At 33.9% G+C, this 21,109-nt stretch overlaps 3 protein-coding genes across 3 annotated transcripts; 1 reads left to right on the top strand and 2 right to left on the bottom strand.

Annotated features, from left to right (window-relative positions):
- The first annotated feature begins 407 nt into the window (after nucleotides 1-407).
- LOC108195233 (C-type lectin receptor-like tyrosine-protein kinase At1g52310) lies at nucleotides 408-4,382 on the top strand. Its single transcript, XM_017362224.2, has 6 exons — nucleotides 408-608; nucleotides 692-784; nucleotides 879-915; nucleotides 1,904-2,329; nucleotides 2,512-3,082; nucleotides 3,561-4,382. The coding sequence occupies exons 2-6, from the start codon at nucleotides 704-706 to the stop codon at nucleotides 4,066-4,068; spliced, it is 1,623 nt and encodes a 540-aa protein (XP_017217713.1). The 5' UTR covers nucleotides 408-608; nucleotides 692-703; the 3' UTR covers nucleotides 4,069-4,382.
- An 825-nt stretch (nucleotides 4,383-5,207) lies between these two features.
- On the bottom strand, nucleotides 5,208-9,879 carry LOC108225564 (allantoate deiminase 1). The gene is made up of 12 exons (XM_017400497.2): nucleotides 9,589-9,879; nucleotides 9,073-9,161; nucleotides 8,069-8,172; nucleotides 7,912-7,996; nucleotides 7,686-7,802; nucleotides 7,284-7,393; nucleotides 7,098-7,203; nucleotides 6,890-6,976; nucleotides 6,192-6,434; nucleotides 5,903-6,028; nucleotides 5,653-5,814; nucleotides 5,208-5,562 (listed from the first exon to the last, which is right to left on the bottom strand). The coding sequence occupies exons 1-12, from the start codon at nucleotides 9,716-9,718 to the stop codon at nucleotides 5,440-5,442; spliced, it is 1,482 nt and encodes a 493-aa protein (XP_017255986.1). The 5' UTR covers nucleotides 9,719-9,879; the 3' UTR covers nucleotides 5,208-5,439.
- Nucleotides 9,880-12,418: 2,539 nt separating this feature from the next.
- On the bottom strand, nucleotides 12,419-18,198 carry LOC108195981 (choline-phosphate cytidylyltransferase 1). Its single transcript, XM_017363064.2, has 9 exons — nucleotides 17,938-18,198; nucleotides 16,963-17,076; nucleotides 16,353-16,448; nucleotides 15,210-15,252; nucleotides 14,972-15,127; nucleotides 14,801-14,881; nucleotides 13,677-13,722; nucleotides 12,957-13,009; nucleotides 12,419-12,790 (listed from the first exon to the last, which is right to left on the bottom strand). The coding sequence occupies exons 1-9, from the start codon at nucleotides 18,090-18,092 to the stop codon at nucleotides 12,647-12,649; spliced, it is 888 nt and encodes a 295-aa protein (XP_017218553.1). The 5' UTR covers nucleotides 18,093-18,198; the 3' UTR covers nucleotides 12,419-12,646.
- Between the last annotated feature and the right edge of the window lie 2,911 nt (nucleotides 18,199-21,109).

The following is a 21,109-nucleotide window of genomic DNA, read 5'->3' as shown; positions in this document are numbered from 1 at the left end:
GATGAAAAATCAATTAATCAAAATTAAAATTAAATTATAAAAGTAGTTTAATTAACTTTATTTAATATTATTTTCAGATTTTGAATCTAAACTTTTATTAGAATAGTAAACCTCTGTTCTAGTTTGTATTTAATAGGAAGTGTTCTAGAAATTTCCGTAATTAAAATTTTTGATTAACTTTTAAGAAACCGTCTATTGATTTAACTTCAATTTAATTAAAAATTATCCAGTTATCTAAAACATTCCTCACTTATTTTAAAAGAACTCTGAAAATTTTCAATCCGTTGATTTATTTCGATTTTCGATTTTTGATTTTTATAACCAAATCAAAAATATTACCGATTCTGTAAAAAAGAATTACCGAAAGAAAAGGGTTTATGTAGATAGAGATGCATACAGTGGAGAGCCAATATTTTCCAGGAGTAACTCCTGTACTGTCTGACTGCTGTGGGTCACTGCAAACCACTCTCAATAAATACTCTCACTTTTCTCACTCCATTAGCTAACCTTTCAACTAAATTATTTTACCCCATTTTCATTTTCTTGTTTACTCAGATTCTCATTCTTCACTACTAAATTCAGCTATATGATCTTTAAATTTTTGTTGGGTAAGTTTGATATGTTGTTAAAGTTCAAGATTTGATGGTTTTTTGTGTAATTTGATGTTAATTGTGTGTTTTTTGATGTTCAGAGCTTGTTTGAAATGGAAAGGAGGCTCCTTTATTCTCAGCTTGTTTCCCTTTTGGTGGGTTGTGTTGTGCTTCACTTGGGTGACTCCAGCAGGGTAAAAAGTTTTGAGCTTTATGAAATGAGAATTGGTTTGTGAAGTTTCTGATTTGGTACTTAATGTTTTTGTTGGTTTTTTACATTTTTTATAGGTTTTGGTGGCTTCTGGTAATGAAACAAGTAGTGCAGGTACATTTTTAATACTACTACTTTTAGGATTTAATGTTTTTTGAGTTTTCATAGCACTTTCTTAATTGTTTTAGATATTATGTTTCTATTATGCGATTGCAGTCTAATTTTTTTAGTAAAAATGGTAACTTTTCTTCTTCTTTTTTTGGGGGTTCATTTGCTCAATGAAAAGATGGAAGAGTGTAATTCATATAGAAGATAAGGACTCGGGATTAGACGCTTTGAATTTTAGAACTGATTTGTTAGTTTGTGTTTTTATTACCATTAATTTTGACAAGATCCTTAATTTTGACAAGATCCTTGGGGCCAATGATAGATTTTTGTTTATTTCTTACGTGTCTAGGTTCAGCACCCGAAGCTACACTTTGGTTGAACCGCGTCTTGTTTAATGAGTAGTACGAAAGATTCAAATTTTGATATATTATCTTTCTTGCTTGATAAGATGATTAGTGATGCATAGTCCATAGATTTCACTTAATACGATATCTGCAGATTTTGCATGATCATTTTAGAGGATACCTTATTAAGTACAATATTAGTGATATTAAATGAAAGAGGCTGTTTTATTCATCTTCTCTTTCTATATCAAGTAGAGGACAGTAGTTTCTCTCAAGTTGTTAGCTTTAATAATTTAATCCAAAAGTATTGTTATGGACATATGTCCTTTGAGTTATCCGGAATGATTAAATGTCTAGCCTTCTATACTGCATCTTGTACATATTAAGTGTGCGGCTGCCTTGCACTTCTTTTTGCCAAATACATTATATGGCCTTTGAGCATATATAATACCAAACATGACTTTAAAACAACAACATACGTAAACTTGGTGTATTTTCATTAAAATTTAATACAAAAGAGTCTATTAGACAATCAGAGATGATATATCTGCCTTATTTATTTGTGATATATTTATATTCGAAAATCTGATTCATTTTTACTAAATTGTAATCTTTATAGTGCAGTTAAATTATCTACTCTGTCTATGCAGAACTGTGCCCTTCCGGTTGGACTTTGAGCCTGAGTAAGCGAAAGTGTTTTCATTATATAGAAAACTCTACATCATGGGATGAATCAGAGAACCAATGTCAAGGTAATCATGGACACTTGGCGGCAGTTGATTCACTTCAAGAATTAAAATTTGTGCAAAAGCTATGTGGTGAAGTCGTTAATGGATGCTGGATTGGAGGCAAAAGCAACATAAGTGCAACTGGTGTAGATTGGAGATGGTCAGACCATACATCTTGGAATGCAACTATCATTCCTCAGACACATATCAGGTCCAATTGTACAGATTTGTCTTGCCAGAATGAGGAAAAGATATCTTTGTGTACACTAACTTCGGAGACTAATGGAACTATTCTCAGTACAGGGAGATGCAATTCATCTCATGCTTATATTTGTATGATTTATATAGGTAATCCTGCCTTCACTTACCTAGATATTTTTGGGATTTTTGTCTCTCCCTTCCTGTCTATATTCAAAATCTATATGCTTTTATGATCTCTAGACTTAAAATTTTTGCATACATTTGGGTGATTACAAATGCTTTGATAATAATGTTGGGAGATAATATTAATTTTCCTGCATATCATACAGAGAATAAATGTCGTCATATGCACTGTCACAGAGAGTATCTTATCAGCCTTGCTGTTGTGAGTGGAGTGATACTGTTCACAACTTTAAGCGTTGTGGTTTGGCTCCTAGTATATAAAAGGAGTAAAAGACGTAAAAAATCTCGCAAGCTGTCTAATCCAGCAGCGTTAGCACTGGTCCCACCATCATGGAAAATCTTCACTCGTGAGGAATTAAAGTCAGTAACCAAAAATTTCAGTGAAGGAAACCGTCTTCTTGGGGATGCCAAAACAGGGGGCACATACAGCGGGCTATTACCTGATGGTTCAAGGGTGGCAGTTAAGAGATTAAAGAGATCAAGTCTCCAAAGAAAAAAAGAATTCTATACAGAAATTGGTAGGGTTGCAAGACTTCATCATCCAAACTTGGTTTCCATAAAAGGATGCTGCTATGATCATGGTGATCGCTACATCGTGTACGAGTTCATTGTACACGGGCCACTAGACAGATGGCTACACCACATTCCTAGGGGAGGTAGAAGTTTAGACTGGGTCATGAGGATGAAAGTAGCCACCACTCTTGCTCAAGGAATTGCGTAAGTAGATTCTTTTAGTTTGCCTCTGAAAAATAAAGAAGTTTCATGCATTTAGTTTTTTGTACTGGACCCTTAACTGACTGAAACATGATGCGGTGTCTTACTACATTGCAAACTTTTTAGGGATTGATCACTTTGCCTGTTCTAGAAGTATGTAAAGCTAATAGCAGCGTAACATTGTTTTCAGTAGGCCTCAGCATTTGCTTCGTTTAAGGTGGTGTATGTGTTTTCACTACCCTCTCAGGGTTTTTTTGAATGATTAGCCTGGGATATGGCTTTTTCTTCCAAAAATATTCCCATTCAAAAAGGCCTTAATATTCTTTCAAGTATGAAGTATACTCACTAATATTTTGGTTGTAATTTACCAATTCTTTGATGCTCCTTACTTGAGCTTGTTGTATTATTTTTTAATGTATGTCTATATGCAATTTTATTGTCCGTGTATTCTTTCTTATTTCTATATATTCTCTTTTAACAGATTTCTCCATGACAAGGTGAAACCACAAGTTGTCCATCGAGATATTCGTGCATGTAATGTGCTTCTTGATGAAGACTATGGTGCACATCTGATGGGGGTTGGTCTATCAAAGTTTGTGCCATGGGAAGTGATGCATGAAAGGACTGTTATGGCTGGCGGTACTCATGGTTATCTTGCTCCAGAATTTGTTTACAAAAATGAGCTAACAACTAAGAGTGATGTTTACAGCTTCGGTGTCTTGTTGCTTGAGATTGTTAGTGGGCGCAGACCAGCACAGGCTGTTGATTCAGTGGGTTATCAGAGTATATTTGAGTGGGCTACTCCTCTTGTCCAATCTCATAGGTACCTTGAGCTTCTGGACCCTCTCATATCTTCTTCATCTTCGCATATCCCAGAAGCTGGAATCATTCAGAAGGTTGTGGACCTTGTATATTCGTGTACACAGCATGTACCATCAATGCGACCAAGAATGTCACATGTTGTTCACCAGCTGCAGCAGTTGGCCTAACCTTTGCAGTGATATCTACATTACTTGGTTACAAGAATGTTATTCATACGAGCAAGAAGTCCACAGCTTCCACGCGTGTCTGTATTGTTGTTGTTCAGTTCTGCTACAACATTAATTTGGATCTCACACTTCTAAATTAATGTTGTAGCAAGGATACTAGTAGCCATACTTGTACTAGTTTAGCTTACTGTCTTTCTTAGAAAAAATTTGCTTCACTACGAATGTAGCACTGTAGCAGGAGTCCACTCGCTGGTACGTTGTATCATTATGAATGCTTCATTTATATTCAAGAGTTTTCAGACGGTTTTAGCTGATGCTGTATGCTTGAAGTTTCTGTGCTGTCTCTTCTTTTGCAGGAACTCGTCTTCTTGTTGACATATAGAGCCCGTGTGGTTAGAGAAGTGCTTATTCCTTGTCGTCAAGAAGTTAGTGTTTATTCCTTGTCGGCAAGAAATTATTTTCAAGTCAAAAAATAACTTTTAATTTATATGTTTGGATAGCTTTTTTGTATTTATAATTTATCGGGTATGAAATTAATTATTATAATAATAAATTATTATAAAATTATTTTTAAGATGGTCTTTTACATTTTTGTAAAATTTAATTTTAAAAATTAAAATAAGTCACTTAAAAATTTAATATTTTCATTTTCTCTTATCTGGGCTTAAAAGTTTGAGGTTGATTTCTAAGTTTTTTACACAAACAGAATGAATAAAACTATTTTCTGACTTATAAGCTTCTAGACTTATCCAAACAACACCTCTTGCTCTTATCGCTTTTGATATGATATGTAATTATAAATATAAACTTATCATTGCCGATATGCGATATGATATGTAATTTTGCAATCTGACTAACAATAACTATATATATATCCGTTACCTATTTTGCGATCTGAGTAACAACATCTGACACAACCAACCTGGATTTTATATATTTAATCTAGCTATCGATATGGTGACATGTTTTTAGAACTTAAATGGGGACAGTTTACAAACCAATTATAAACCGAAATGACTTGTTTATCCGTAGAATTTTATTACTTCAACCTTATTCATCGATTCTAATTTGAAAACACAAGAACTGGAACATTAAATGTCACTCAGTTTATTATACTTATTCTCTTTTATCACAGAATAAACAAATTCTACCTAATTTTTATATTACATAATATTATTTTACAATTGTACAAAACTGGGAGAAATATTGTTTATTGGAAATATATACATTTTGCCCCCATTTTGCATTTTGCAAGCTAACATTGGCAATGTGATCAGCATCCTCATGTCTAATCGAATCTGAGATGAAGAACAAAGATGCACTAATGCATGATTATGCATTACAGGATTTACATGTTGACAAATGTATCCATTACATTTGAGTTTCCAGAAATGACAAGATTGCCAGCCCAGCTGCCCAGACATCATCATCTAGTACATGCTCTTCGGGGGAGTGACTTATTCCTCCACGACAACGAACGAACAACATGCCAACCTGACACACATTTCAGGTGCAGAAAATATATCAGTGATGTTAAGTAGCTGGTGTAATTGTTGTTGATGTAATAAAACAGAAGTTGCAAACCTTTGTCAGATGAGACATTGCCATTGCGTCGTGTCCAGCTCCACTCATCAACACAGGTACATCACTTATATCTTCACCGGCCATTTTCTTTACAGCAGCATAAGCTGCGGATTTCAACTGGGTACTCAATCCAGTATCACAAATCACTGCATTGGCATCATGCTGAAATCGTTCCAAACTACAAGTGAGCATGGGAAAAAGAACAAACCACAGCAAAAGTAGAAGACAAGACAAATTTATAATTTCACACCTTTGGTTCAATAAGACAAGAAACTGAACGACGATCACAAACTTGATACATCCTATTTGACAGTTCATAAATAATAGCCGCTCTACCCATGTCATCCATTGCACGTATATCTACTGTAAATGTCACCTGCAAGCAGATATATCCAGCTTATGATGGTTTGCCTTCTACATACCGTTTTATCAGTAAACTATGTTTCAAATTATAATTAATTGTAGCTTTAAATTACTGATGTTAATCATATAGAAGAGAGCCATCTGAGTTGAAAATCTAGACAACTTAAAAAACTTGCCTGTCCCGGAATGACATTACTTGCACTCGGCCAGCTTGATATCTCTCCAACAGTACAAACAAGAGAACCTTTAAGAGAGTCCACAACCGAAGCATCACACTGACCATTTTGAGATATAAAGTTCTCTGGATATCTACAAAGACTTTCCAACAACACAATCAATTCTGCTGCAGCAGGCATAGGATCCTGGCGCATTGACATGGGTACTGTACCAGCATGTCCTTGGGAACCTTTCACAGTCACCTGCAAAGTGATAAAAGGTAAGCAACTTAAATGTATCCTGACCGACCCGAATTAAATATACAGAAAATTTCTTGCGCATGTAACACCTTCGACCATCTGAAACATAAAAACCAGCGACCTGTGACATTTAATCCATATTTGGGAACAGGTTCAGGTTCTTGAGATTGACTAATGGTATATCAAAAGAGATCTGAGAATACAAGTGGTGACTCCTCAGCATAAGTATATATCTCAAAATGGTAAGAAGGATACATACTTCTAGTATAGAGAAAAAAAATGAAGATTGACCAAGAAATAGACAAGATGAAACCATAAACTTATTTTTCATTTTTCCCTGTTTCTCATTTTTCTGTGATCTTTTTGTATACTATCAATTTCAAAACCAGTAACATTTAGGTCATACGTTTGCAAAATAAACTAAGTAGTCCGAGTCCAAGGCCACACGTCACGCATACCTTTAGTCTTGTCTGTCCAGCAATTCCTTTTACCACACCGAGAGGAAGACCAACTGACTCTAGAACAGGTCCTTGTTCAATGTGGACCTGAATTGCGAAATGCAATACTAAGTCTATATATAAAACTTCAAATAGAGGATAAGAATTCTTTTTTAGATGTTCCATTTTTACATTTCGAGTAAGCTAGATAAGAACTCGTACCGCATACCTCGATATAAGCAGAAACAGATTCAGGATCATACTTAAGATGTGAAAGAGCATCTTCATTGATTTCAATAGATTTGTCTTCTAGAGCCCCTTGAACTGTCACGTCACTGAAAATATGGTATCGTAAATGTAGTGAGATATTAGTGGTTCTACCACAAGATATACAATGTAAATGACTTGTATAAACCTCTTATCACGTATGTGCAATGATGAAACTGGTAGTATACCAGCAATAGCTCCACTTCCTAGAAATGTAGACTGGAATCGAACACCTTCCTCATCGCTGAATGCAATCACCTGCATGATTTAAAAGTTGGAATAAGCAATAGAACTTTTTTTATTTTCTTTTGGCACAAGTAGGCATGCAAAATATTCAAATTAAATGAAGTTGAGCAAAAATAATCTGTCAATGATTCAAGTTCACAGCACTTGAGTTTTTACTTATTAAAATGTTAGCAACATCCAGAATATAATTCTGCTAAAACGGTATATTGTTCATGGTTTGGATTCTCCAATAGGAAGGTAACGAAAACTCGACTATCATACAACAAAATTACCTACTTAAAATGTAATCTGATATTTAGCTAACCTCAACTGGCTGTCTCAGCTTTCTTAGTCTACCATTAACGTGCAAAACTTTCAATGCGGACAAAGCAGAGACTATGCCAAGTGAACCATCAAACTTTCCAGCATCAATTACAGTATCCTGTTGTAAAAACAAATAATCAACTACTAGCTTTTACAAATATAAAGTAAACCACCAACGGGAAAAGATAGAGTATATCAGCAAAAACTAAACAAATTTAATGCTTCACCAAATGGGAACCGATCAGAAGCGCCTTGCTACTTGGGTTCGCCCCTCCTACTCGACCATGTACATTTCCCATAGAGTCCACCCACCTAAAAATTGACATAAGAATGCATTTAGTTTCTGCATTCTTTGAAAGATTTTGAAGTAAGTAGATAGCTCACGTAGTCAAACCAGCATCCTCCATCCACTTGGATATAAGTTTTGCAGCCCTAACAGAAGCATGGCTCAAGAAAGTTCTCTCAAGATAACCATTTGCATCACTTACCTGCCATGGAAGATTTACAATTCAATTTACAATAATTTCACTTGACAGAGGAATTCACAATAGTAATACATGGTTAAAAAACTATCTGTCAAGAAGAGAATGGAGTAAAATTTACGACTGCTAGAATTATGTGGACAACATACTAGCAAATATTTTTTTCAAGGTCTATAATTTGTATAGAACTTGGCATAACTTTTTTACTCCTTACATAGTAAATTAGCGATAACTACTGAGAGCTGGACCACGTTTTTTATTTTAATTTTATTTTCATATTTTCATCATACACACATTTTGCAATTTAGAGGTCTGTCTTTTGGCAGTTACAACTTCAAATTACGGGCTCTAGTGCACAAGGGGAAATGGCTTCATGGCTGACCTGTTGTGCACTTGTCCCCTCTCTTATTTTAGATAATACTCAAACTTGCATATGTTTCAACATCCGCATGGTACTTTAAACCATGAATATGGTCCAGTGTCTCAATCTTTGCAAATAAAGAAATCTAACACGCCACTAAGTGGTAATCACAGGTAACTCTCCACCAAACCCTTCTAAACTATTTGAGGTCGCAGGACTGATATGTAGTCCCCATATTTCATATCTAATGTGTTCTCCCCAGACCACTGTTCATAAATACTCATCTAAGCGTTCTGCCAGCTTAGCTTTTGTGTGGCACTTATTATTTCACTCCATGTGTGGTGCAGATACAAGTTTATGCTCAGCGTAAATCTCACCTATACTTCCCATCTTCTCCTTCGTATTGTGCTTATAGAACAACTCAAATTGGTCTATTATTACACATTATTCTCAAAACCTACATATATAGAGAGCCAACCGTTTGACAAAAGAACACTAATGGTAAGTTATACATGTGAAGAGAACAATGCCTTATAAAGCATTACCTGTCCAAGCTCATTAAGTCTCCCAACTGCCTCATCTCTCAAAATTTCCGGGAACAACTCAGTCTTCCGAACTTCAGAATCATCAGCATCTATCATAACCAAATCAAAGAAATTAAAAAGTTTCATCCAAGTAGTACTCAATCAGTACAAAATTACACAATTCACAAGAAATTTAACAATCATGATTTTCTTTTATTAATATGCAAGGTAATTACAATTCAATCACCAACTAAAAATATTTGCAAAGTCCAAAAGGGTCAAAGATGGCTAATCTGTTTGCTATGCATATAATATAAATCAACAACAGTATCAATTCACACAAAGAATAAACTAAGTACATATAATAATAACAAGAACTATAAGTTCTGTCTGGCCCCTACATCAATAACTTCACAAATCAACACACAACCATCACAATCAAGAATCAAGCACAGTATCCAAAAGGGTATCATAATCACCAAACAAGAACTCACAAACCTGAGTAAAAACAACAAGATTGTGAACAAAAAGTATTACCCAAGTGAGTTTCATTGGAGAGGAGCAACACTGGTTCTTGAAGAGACAGAGCTGGAGAGAAAAACAAGATAAACACAACACAAGAGATGATAATTGTGGTGTGAAAACATGGAGGATGGAAAGAAGCCATGGGTTAGATGAATGAAGGGTGGCTTGGCTTCTTTCTGGAGAGGAGAGATGGAGAAGATTCAAGAGAGAAGCAAAGGAAAAGGAGGGCACGCAAGTGGGTATATATATCTGTGGTGAGTGCGTGCCTGGAGTGAAATCAGACCATACAAACATGCTGAGTACATGTAGAGTAATTGAACTTGGTGCAGTTGTAGTTTTTTCCTGTGCCTCGTGAGTTGGGCCAGAAAAATCCAACGACAAGAGTGATTCTAATAGATCCCACGAGCAGCCGGATCAACTGGGGGAGGCTTGGTGGGGTACCCCTTTTGATTCCACTGAATCAAGTATTCTCCCGAATTCCCGATTCGATCCTTGATCACTATTTTAAGATATTTTATTCAAAAATTTGTGAAAAATATTATGGAATTTAATATATGAGAGCCTCAAAATACGTGAAAAAAAATAACGTAAACAGCATGTTAAGACGGAAGAAGTATATAGTTATATTCAGAAATTGGTTATTTTTTCTAATAGATTTTATCTTTACACTATACTCTCTCCGTTTCAAAATACATGTCCAATTTAGCAAAAAAATTTTGTTTTAAAATACTTGTCCACTTCAACTTTCAATGTGAATTTATATTTCCAAAATCAACTCTCCTTCACATATTACAAATTTATATTTCCAAGATCAACTATACACCACACATTATGTTCAATTAATGACTTAATACATCTCTTTTTTATCACAATTCACTTTTCTTAAACTATGTGATTTTTTTAAAATGGACATGTAATTTGAAACGGAGGGAATAATATATTGTTATTTTTAGTACAAGATTAGATTCGTTTCTCGAAAAGTTATCAGTCTATTTATAATGTTTTAATACTTTTAGTCTATTTTTTTAAAGTAGACATGTAATTTATTACTCTTTCTATCTCATTTATTTTTATATGTTCTTTCCACTATTCGACACGCAATACTCCTATAAAATATAATTCTATAATTTATTTTAAGATTTTTAAAAAAATTATCAAAAAAATATAAATTATATTATACAGAAGTATTAAATTGTGTACCCGTTCTGGTCCCTGATATATACCGTTTGAGGAGGACGAAGGGAGTGTAAAAAATAATATCACCAAGAAAAATCATAAATAAATATGATGTTCATGTGGTCGAAATTATTATATTTAAAATTGATGTGAAAATTAAGCTCAAAATGTATACGATAGAATTTTAGTATGTTAATCAAGTTAAATATATAGTCTTGGGGTGCAATTGCATGCATGGCAGTTGGCCACAATGTGCTGGAAGCCTGGAAATGGATAGCTTACTCATCCCACTCAATTCTCTACTATATAACGTTCTTGCGTACTCAAATTTTTATACGTAATCACCATTATTGTCCAATGGCACTGCTACGTTATTTAATCAAATGCATTCCAGCTGCCAGCAAGTCGGTGACTTCAAATTTCTCAAATCTCATATATACGGCCGCCACAAAATGGTCAGAGTCATCAAATAAAATTTTCTAATCCCGAATATTTTTTCGCAACATTTTCTTCCTCTCTAATATGGAAGCGGACTCAACTTTTTCAACAAATATCGAATGCTTCAAATAAATTTTCTTATTATCCATTTAAAATAAATATATATTAATTTATAAATTAAGTCATAGAGACGCTTCGGTCCTATATAAATACATGATTATATTAAATTATTAAAATACCCTCCGTCCCAGTCAATAGTATATAAATTGGGGGACGAGGACGCACGGATTTTAATATTTCAATAAAGTATAGTTCTGTAATTTATTTTTAAATTTTTTTTTCCTGTATAAAAATATAACATTCATATTTTTATAAAAAAAATTAAAAATAAATTATACTATAACTGTATTTATAAGAGTTTTAAAATGCGTGTCGAGCAGTTTTGAAAAAAAAACCGTAGAGAATTGACAAGACGGAGGGAGTACCAATTTGCTCCCAGACAATCGTATTCCTAGAAAATGATATTGGTGTATGCGTAGGGCTGGGATTTTAGTGGTGTCGTTTTGTATAGCATGTGATGTATTCACGTTTGATTTTTATTCCTATAGTGATTAGGTTGTGCATTCCACTAGAATTTGGATCCAGATTCCGCTTTATCGTCAATTTTATAGTCTGGGGATTCTCCCTAGCTTCAGATCCGTTTGGACGACCAATTATTTAATTAAATTAAATAACATTAAAATTAAATAATATTATAAAGCATATGATCATCGCTTCACCAGAATGGATGATATTGCTGTTGTACACAACTCAAGCAAGGAGGCGCTATTCCTAGGTTGGAAACGATTCTGGACAATCGATAACAAAAACAAATACTCCCTCCGTTTCAATTTACATGTCTACTTTAAAAAGAAAATTTGTTTCAAATTACTTGTCATTTCCAAAGTCAATTTTCCTCCGCATATCTTTTATTTATATTTCCTAAATCAATCTCATTCCACATATTTTGATCATTTAATGCAATTAATTTGTGAACATCCATTTTCTTTAAACTGTGTGATTTTTTTAAGTAGACATCTAATTTGAAACGGAGAGAGTAATAACAAATTCCGACGACTCTTACAAAATTAGCAAAAAAGAAACAAAATATTTTAATCCCAAAAGTTTCAAAATTAATTTAAACTTTTTCGAGCATACATGAAAAATTTGCTTCTCCACAGGGAAAATCTTAGAATATAACATTAAATAATTTATAAATATTTTTGTAGAAAAATTTATGTTAATCGACCTAACAAACCTGTACGAAGTAATAAGTATATACATCCGATTCTACGTTTTTCAAACCTTAAGCTGTATTGCTTGCACATTACAACAACGCTATGAGAAACTTTCAAGCAGACGCCCAGCTTATGCAAGTACAGGGCTAGAATTCGAGACAAGATAAGGGGATATCATCTTATTTTTTAACATCGACGCTGCTGTCGTCATATTCTTCATCGGTGCTGGCATCGTAGAAATCTTCATCATCGTCATCATCATAATAATCCTCCTTGTCCTTCACCATCAGTTGTTCTTGAATTCGGTCTCTGATGGCAGTCCCCTAATGAATGATTAATGTTCAATAATATTAAACAACGGAACAATGACCATGTCCATTATAGACACAAGCTATCAATCAATAGATAGATTATACACAAGCTATCAACCAATCAATAGAGGGGGAGAGGGAGGAGAGGGGGGAGGGAGAGAGGGGCAAGGAAGCTTACCATTTTATGGCACCCTTCTTCAAACATTTCAAGAAAACCAGCAACCATACGGTTAGGGCTGTAAATGAGTTGATACGCTCGATAACCGCTCAGTGTTCGGTTCGAAGAAAGCTCGGTTCGACCTCGGTTCGATTCATAAATGAGTCGATCTTGAGTACAATTTTAAGGTTCGTTTTATAAACGAGCTGAACTTGAGCACAGTAGAGTTCGACTCGATAGTTCGCGAACAAGTTCGAATTATGAGTTCGTGAACATGGTTCGTGGATGTGGGAGTTTTATTAATGGATGATTTATTATGAATTTATGATTCCTTAGAGTATAAATTAAAATACCATTAGAATTTTATTTTATTTTTAATTAAATTAAATAACAAACAAGCTCGTAAATAAATTTATGAGCATAAGCTAGCTCGTTAGCAAAATTTATTAAACAAGCTCGTGAACAAAATTAATGAGCAGTTGGTGAGCAAAAATTTGTGAGACACGTTCGTGAGCGTAAGTTAATGAGCGGTTCGTGAGCAAAAGCTCGTGAGACATGTTCATGAGCGGTTCGCGAGCCGTTCGTGAACAGAGTTATTCCTTAATGAGTCGATACTCAAACAGTATTTTTGGCTCGATCCAAGCTCGAGCTCGAGTTCGAGTTCGCTAATTTTTTAACAAACGATACACGAGCACTCTAGGGTTCGGCTCGGCTCGGCTCATTTACACCCCTGCATACGGTCAGCATTATCCACCCACATGTTACGAGTTTTTGCGACTGTTTGCATCTGTTTTTGAAAGTCCACAAGGCACAGATCATAATTCAACTAGTGTAAATGCATTAAAATTTACAAGATAACACTAAAACTCTAAGAGGACTAAGTGTAGCAAACGAAACTTTAATATCAGAAGGTTTGGGAAGTTTTTAACGAATTTGAATCATGTTGATATGATATATTCATACAAACAGAATACTGATCTATACTCTATGCCATACTTCAAACGATACAAAGCATTGATAAAAAGACATGCTTAATGTAGGTATGAAACTGTGGTTTTATCTCTTCAACCATTTTGAACAGTTGCTTCTATTGAATGTGACAAATTCCTGTAGCCCACTACATCAGTTTATCAGATTGATCAATGATTCATATCAAAGTTCATAGATAATAGTATAATACTACCTTAAAAGGTGACTAATTTTCGATATATGCATCACCTTTTTAACTAGTATCATTTCATAACTATAACTATAAGTCTATAACTAAAGGCAAATGTATCATTTCATGGACATAGTGAGAAACTGAGAATCAAGAAGTAAATACATATGCGGACTTATAACTATAACTAAAGGCAAATGTATCATTTCATGGACATAGTGAGAAACTGATAATCAAGAATCAAATACATATGCGGACTTATAACTATAACTAAAGGCAAATGTATCATTTCATGGACATAGTGAGAAACTGAGAATCAGGAATCAAATACATATGCGGACTTATAACTATAACTAAAGGCAAATGCATCATTTTATGGACATACTCAAACTGTAACAAGTGTCCTTCATCCACTTTTATAGTCAAAAGACTCATTAAAAACTAACTTAATAGTAAGTCAATTAGATATATCTAGACCATTTAAGACAAACATTAAAGTTGGCCACCAGGCTTGCAAACTGTTAAAACTATATCCTATAAAATAGATGTCTGCTTTCTAAGCTTTAAGATGGTCTAATTGGGGTGTGGGAAAAAAAAAAGATGGTCTACAAGAGTATAAAGTCAATGGAGGACATATATTATTCTAAGACTTAAGAGTGTAATTTAATCAATTATATCACCAACGTATTTAGTTATTACTTATTACCTTCTCTTCCACTTTCTCTTGCTGTTTTTTCACTTCCTCCCGCAGCTTTTTCAATCCCATGTTTACTCTCAATCTCTTCTCCTGATACAAAGTAAGAATTTATTTAAGATAAAACCATCTTGAAGTGTATATATGGTAAAATGACAATATAGTTACTAGAAAGGAACATGCCTTCACATAGCTGACACCCAGTTCTTTTCTAGAGTACCCCCGATCTAAGTTACGTATAACATACTCATTGTAATCTTTAACAATCCTCATTATGATATCTGATGTTGATATTCCTTCAGTCCGTTTAGTCTCCTTAAATTTCCCAATGGACTTGACCTACATGAGAAAGTTACGTACTATCAATATGTATACAACTCCTGCAGAAATAGAACGTATATATTCTACAAGTTCAACATACAAATTCATAAACATCCTTGCCAGCCCCGCTTGTGTCAGCATACCTGAAAATGAAAATGAAAGAAGATACTTAGGAATTATAAAGACAACTGATCTAAAACAGCTTGATACAATCATTTTATATACGATCAGGTGCTTGGAGCCATGGTTCAATGTCTACATATAAAAGCTGATGACACTTTTTTCTGAAAGATTACTGTTTTTATTAACCAGCAATCCCAGAAGGTCACAGATAATATAACAAGATCCACTTCCCAATCCAAGTAGAAGTTTGTCAATATACAATAGATGGCAATATATATCCTCTTTAGAATGGGTAAAGATGCAAACCACATTCCAAACACCTATAGATAAAAGGCACACCTAAAAGGTTAGCAATGAAGGCCCAAAGTTTAACCATTCAACATTAGTTGATATATTCCAGGAATGGAAACATTTTTGTGTATTAAGTGTTCAAGGACTACAGTTTTGAGAATATAATAGGCAATATTTTTTAAACCATGATTCTCCACTGAAAAAGCTAGGTGTGCAAGGTGCCCAGAATCTCCATTACATCATGGAAAATTAAAATTAATCAAGCGCTTTTCTGTCAAGAAAAAGATGATCAAATATTTTAACATGAATATATTAATTATTAGATTCTTAACTTTCAAACATAGCAGAGCATATCAATTATACCAGAATTATCAATAACAAAGCATCAATCAATGATGTTCAATAATTTAAAAGCTTCGAAGTCATTTAGCTCAACTTCAGTGGCTGGGAGATTGGAAATGCAGAGTCGTTGAGGCTTGGAGATGTTGAAGATGTAGAGCTGTCTCTGTTATGTGCAAGATTTGGGGAAGATTGGAGATAGGGTTTCTTTTATCCCCCTCCCCCCCCCCCTCCCCTCCCCCCCCCAAAAAAAAAAACCATTTTAAGGGTATTGTCGTCTTTGACTAACCATGTGCGCTTTTTAGCGCTTAAGCACTTCTTTAGCGCTTTTTTGCTGATTAAAAATTGAAATCGCACATCTTGCGCCTATGCGCAAAGAGCCATTAATCGAGAAATTAAGCGCCTTTAACAACACTGACTCCATAATAGACAAGATACAGATATAGCTTTCAATATGAGATCATTCTTTTTTGAGAACAAAGAAACTTACGGAAGAGAGTCATGTGCCACATAATCAATCCGATGTTTGTCAAGGAACTCCATTGTAACCACCCATGGGGCATCAGGAATAACTTCATCTACCCATCTGCATTAAAAGAAATCAATATAAAGATCTATATTTAGGAATAATCAATTAGGCAACTACAGTAAGATTGAAACCTGACAGAGTCGCAATACTTAATTTACTAATAAAAGTGAGGACCGTATCAGGAAGCTTGTACATTTCTTCTTTAAAATGTAGACACGTTTCATTAAATTTTCAACAAACAAGAAAACGACATAAAACTCTAATTACAAAATATGCGCAATGATGCATGACTTAGTTGACATGTTATTCTAGTACAAGTTCGAGACAAAGAAGTCTGAAGAATAGCTTGGACTGCACGACACTAGAACATCTTCAGCCATCCAGTCGATAATGCTAAAACCTATAGTGAGTGGTCTCTCTGCTTAACCAATACAAAAGAGAAAACCTAAAGTTTCGTCAATATTAAAATTAAAACATAAGACAATCAGAAATGTGGTTCATCAGACATAACACAATCCTAAGGAAAAATCCAGATATACAAGTCACAGATAAGAAACTTCAAAAACATTACTTGCAGTGACGAAGAGATTCGTAGCGCTCCTTATCAGTCATGACAGTTTTGCCCTTGTATTTATGGGTAACTTCATCATTGCAGCATCCGACAAGAAGGTAAGTATTCGGAAACCTATAATTTTTACAACCACAATATAGTATTAATAGATGCGCAAAGACCTACTATTACAATACTAGGAAATATAATTTTTAGGCAAAATACACCACCAATATCACTGAAGAAAAACCCATAAATTCCAATAAAGCCATACAATAACAAAACTCAAACTTAGTCAAAGAAAAAAAAAGGTCACAAAAACTTGGCTGTTTATGAGTAGTCACTCCCTTAAACAGCAAACAGGATACCAAATTATGTACATACGCGCAAATTAAGTTTAAATGAAAGCCATAGATTTGCAGGAACCAAATATACTAAACTAAAACCAGAAAGTGCACAACTATACTATAAATTCCACTAAAACTGCAGAATAACTAAACTCAAACTTAGTCTAAGAAAAAACAAGGTCACTAAAACTTGGTCTTTTTGGTGTACTCACTCAGTTAAATAGCAAACAGGATACCATATTTGAAGATATGCACAAATTAAGTTCAAACTAAAACTGGAAATCGCGGGAACCAAATATTCTACACTAAAACCACAAAGTGCACAGCTACAAATAGTATAATATAAAAAAAAAATCCCAGAACACTTGGCTCTTGGGTTCTCATTTTAAGCATAATTCTCACTGAAGCAAGTAACTATAGGGCTAAAACACACACACACACACACAGAAACACACAATTGTCAAACAATCAAGCAAGCAAAAAAGAACAAAATCACCCAAAAATCAAAACCAAACCAAACCAACACATAAAACCTCAAAATCACCCCCCAAAAATTCAAGAAAACACCAAGAAAATGAACATAACAAAGCAAACAGCCACAAAAAGTGAAATAAAGAGTGACCCAGATGAAGAAAGGTGAAAAAGTTACGATTTTTTGGCTTGTTCGAGAGAACGAGCATGGCCGAAGTGAAAGAGGTCATAGATACCATCTGCATATACACGAACTGGCCTGTCTGTGGGAGGTTCATTCATTTTGTAAACCCCCTTGTTGTTTCTTCCCTCTTCTTCACCATTATTTGCCATAAATTCTTGATTCTTTCACTCTCTACAAGTGTGTGTTTGTGTGTTTTTGCTAAGATTTGGCCTACAGAGCACATAGGCTTCGCCCTTTTTTCAGACTTGAAGAACTTCTTTTTTTTATTATTTATTTTAATACTGATAAAAATATATTTTTTCCTTTGCAAATGTAATATTTGAAGAAATATAAAAATACTCTTTTTAACGCAAAGACTTTTTCTTATATATGCTTAAATATCATCATTTCAATTAGGCATATCGAATATCTTGGAGTTAGCTAAACTATTTTAATAATATAATATTATTTTAAATGATTATAAATATAATATAATATTTTAATATAATAATAAATTATTTAAGATTTATTATAATTTCTTTTAAACACGTACCACTAATATGATGGAATTGAGAAATTCGGTATTTTTAAAATCATACTGACGACAACTATAATAAAGAATTGGGCGTTGTATTACTCATTATTGAAATAATTATTAAGAAATTTCTGTAGTATTATATTATTATTTAAATTGATCGCCTTGAGGAAAAAAATTTAAGTAGGTCCTCAAGTTGTGGTCCTGAGCTTAAATCCTAAAAGTGGTCAAGACAAGTGGGGAATCTTGTTACTCCAATCAATGATTAGGAATAAAATGAGAGCTACTCACTCCGGTTTTATTACTTCTCTCATATGATATATCGAATAAATTATTAATTTACGTCTAATTTATAACATTAAATATATTCATAGTGATCTTGTTGGATTCATATTTACAAATATTCTAATATGATGAAATTTCAATATTTAATACTAATACAAAATTAAAGATATCAGTGATAAAAAATGTGTGTTAGCAAGCGTGATAAAAAAACAAGAATAGTATTACGGGACGCAGGGAGTATTGAGAAAGAGAGGCAAGTGTACGAGTAATTTTTTTAATTATTTTTTTTTCACATAAAAAAAAGCAATTTCACTAACAATATCATGTCGGCAAATTTCATTATGTTATGAAAAGACATGTCACACATCTTTGCAAAGATGTGATCTTTTTCAAACTTGCTGATTCTCACGAGTCCGACAAGTCGGAAGCTTTAATATGATCTTTATGAATCAGAGTGACATTGATTTTAATCTTGGTACAACAAATGAAAAAAGATAAAGGCAATAATAAAATACGGGGGATAAATTGATAAATTATATTGACAGCTATATGAATACTTCTTCTGATATCTTACCTACGACGTTTGACTTTTTACACATAATTTTAGGTGTTTTGAACATATAATAAATATTAATATTTTTGTAATTTTTTTTTGAATAAAAATATAACACAAATATTTTTTATTTGGAAAAAAAATATAAAAACATGTGAATTTTAAATATGTGGTCAAATTTCTTAAAGATACTTGTAAAAAGTCAAATGCCATGTATATCGCTTTTTGCTCCAATCCTATGAAATGGTACAGATGCATCCTGATGCTCAAACTCAAAACTGTTTAAACAATGACTATAAAATATCACGAGACTGAATTCAAGTTATCATCGGATTAAAAGATATCAAATTTGGAAATAAAAGTGATATTCACTTTATCAAAAAAAAAGAAGAAGAGATCACTCCGAATATCCCACAGAAGACTACTCGGACTCGAAAGCTTCTGCTTTACTGTAACTACGTATCATTTGTTCCAGGAGTTGGAAACTATTACTGCCAATTAAACTTCTTCAGTCAACAAGGGTTTGCAGTTTTGAGAGTCGACTCCAAATTCTAACCACCACTTCTCCGCTCTTCATCCTTCATCCCTTCTGATTAATCATCTTCGTTCTTCCATCTTCTCTCGTATTTCTTAGTTTTATCAATAAAACCAAGATCTAATCCTTTTGGGTGAGTTCTTGTTGAGTACCTTGTCATCAAGGTCGTGCCCATCTTTTTGGGATGTTTGTGTCTGTTTTGACGTTTCTGTGCGTTTTGTTATGGGTCTCGGTAATGTTTCTAAGAAGGAGTTACATGATATTTTGGGTAATCCGTGAGGCTTGTATCAGATATGGCACGGTGGTGAATATCGTAAGAGCTCACCTTTCACGACATAAAATTGTTCATCTTTTGGGGTCATTTGTTGATCCAATATCGGTTGATGTAACTGATAATTCTGAACATTGGGCTACAGATGCTGCTGCTTATGTGAAGGTGAATTGCGATACTACTATGTTCAGAACTGATATAGGTTGGATTATTCGAGATTTGATTGTAATACTTTTTAGTATAAAAAATTTAAATATTTTATCTGTTAAACGATCTGAAAACAAAGCGGCTATATGTTTAGCTCGTTTTTTGTTTCTTAAGCAGGTTGTAATTGACAATTCGAGGGTTTGTCTCGGCTGGGTTTCAATTATCTATTAAAATTTTTTGCTTTTCGTCAAAAAAAAAATGACAGAAATGACTCTTTTCCTTAAAACGTTTTTCCAAATTCAGATACCAACTCGAAGTTATTTGAAAATAGAAATGGCAAATTGTAAAAATGCACTAAGCTGAGGCACCAAACTGTAAAAGTCCACACAGTGTTTTTCAGAGCAAGTAGCTGAGTGAGCCAAAATTACGGCACAAGGCAAGGAAGGGAGACACTCGTGTATAGCAAATGCATTTGCTATACAATGGAGTAGTAAGTAAATTGTACCTACCCTTGTACATTCTGTTGTGTTGTGAAATGAAATCTTAATCAGTTCAAATATATGCGAGTTTCGCAGCTCCTACTGTTGTGCAGTTCTAAGCTTTAGCATGAAGTATATTTCCGCAGATTTAATATATGTTTGAAACAGAGATGTTGTTGCTGGACAAGGCTACTGCACTTCCGGAGACAGGATTACTTAAGCACTGAGTTGTACTGAATTCACTCCGAATCCAAGCCGTGATTAGTTTAACGACCGTATAGAATCGAGCCAAGTACGATTCCTGGAGAAGGCCTCTCAAGAATCAAGTCAAGATATAATGAGAGAAGCTTATAATGTGGAGTTTGACGCAGGCAGTTAGAGC

The sequence above is a fragment of the Daucus carota genome, chromosome 1 (genome assembly GCF_001625215.2).
Source record: "Daucus carota subsp. sativus chromosome 1, DH1 v3.0, whole genome shotgun sequence".
In the NCBI taxonomy this organism is placed as follows: Eukaryota; Viridiplantae; Streptophyta; class Magnoliopsida; order Apiales; family Apiaceae; genus Daucus; species Daucus carota.
Note: the sequence above shows the minus strand (reverse complement) of the source record. Positions and strands in the feature narration are given on the sequence as shown.

Bases quoted from the DNA above. Each gene is read 5' to 3' on its own strand.
- LOC108195233 (XM_017362224.2), top strand. From the start codon at position 704: ATGGAAAGGAGGCTCCTTTATTCTCAGCTTGTTTCCCTTTTGGTGGGT. The intron at 785-878 runs GTAAAAAGTTTT...CATTTTTTATAG, and splicing joins ACTTGGGTGACTCCAGCAGG to GTTTTGGTGGCTTCTGGTAA. The intron at 916-1,903 runs GTACATTTTTAA...CTGTCTATGCAG, and splicing joins TAATGAAACAAGTAGTGCAG to AACTGTGCCCTTCCGGTTGG.
- LOC108225564 (XM_017400497.2), bottom strand. From the start codon at position 9,718: ATGGCTTCTTTCCATCCTCCATGTTTTCACACCACAATTATCATCTCT. The intron at 7,803-7,911 runs GTGAAGCATTAA...TTTTTACAACAG, and splicing joins TTCTGATCGGTTCCCATTTG to GATACTGTAATTGATGCTGG. The intron at 5,563-5,652 runs GTTTGCAACTTC...AATGTGTGTCAG, and splicing joins CAATGTCTCATCTGACAAAG to GTTGGCATGTTGTTCGTTCG.
- LOC108195981 (XM_017363064.2), bottom strand. From the start codon at position 18,092: ATGGCAAATAATGGTGAAGAAGAGGGAAGAAACAACAAGGGGGTTTAC. The intron at 17,077-17,937 runs GTAACTTTTTCA...TAAAAATTATAG, and splicing joins CTCGAACAAGCCAAAAAATC to GTTTCCGAATACTTACCTTC. The intron at 15,128-15,209 runs GTATGTTGAACT...TTTCTCATGTAG, and splicing joins GCAAGGATGTTTATGAATTT to GTCAAGTCCATTGGGAAATT.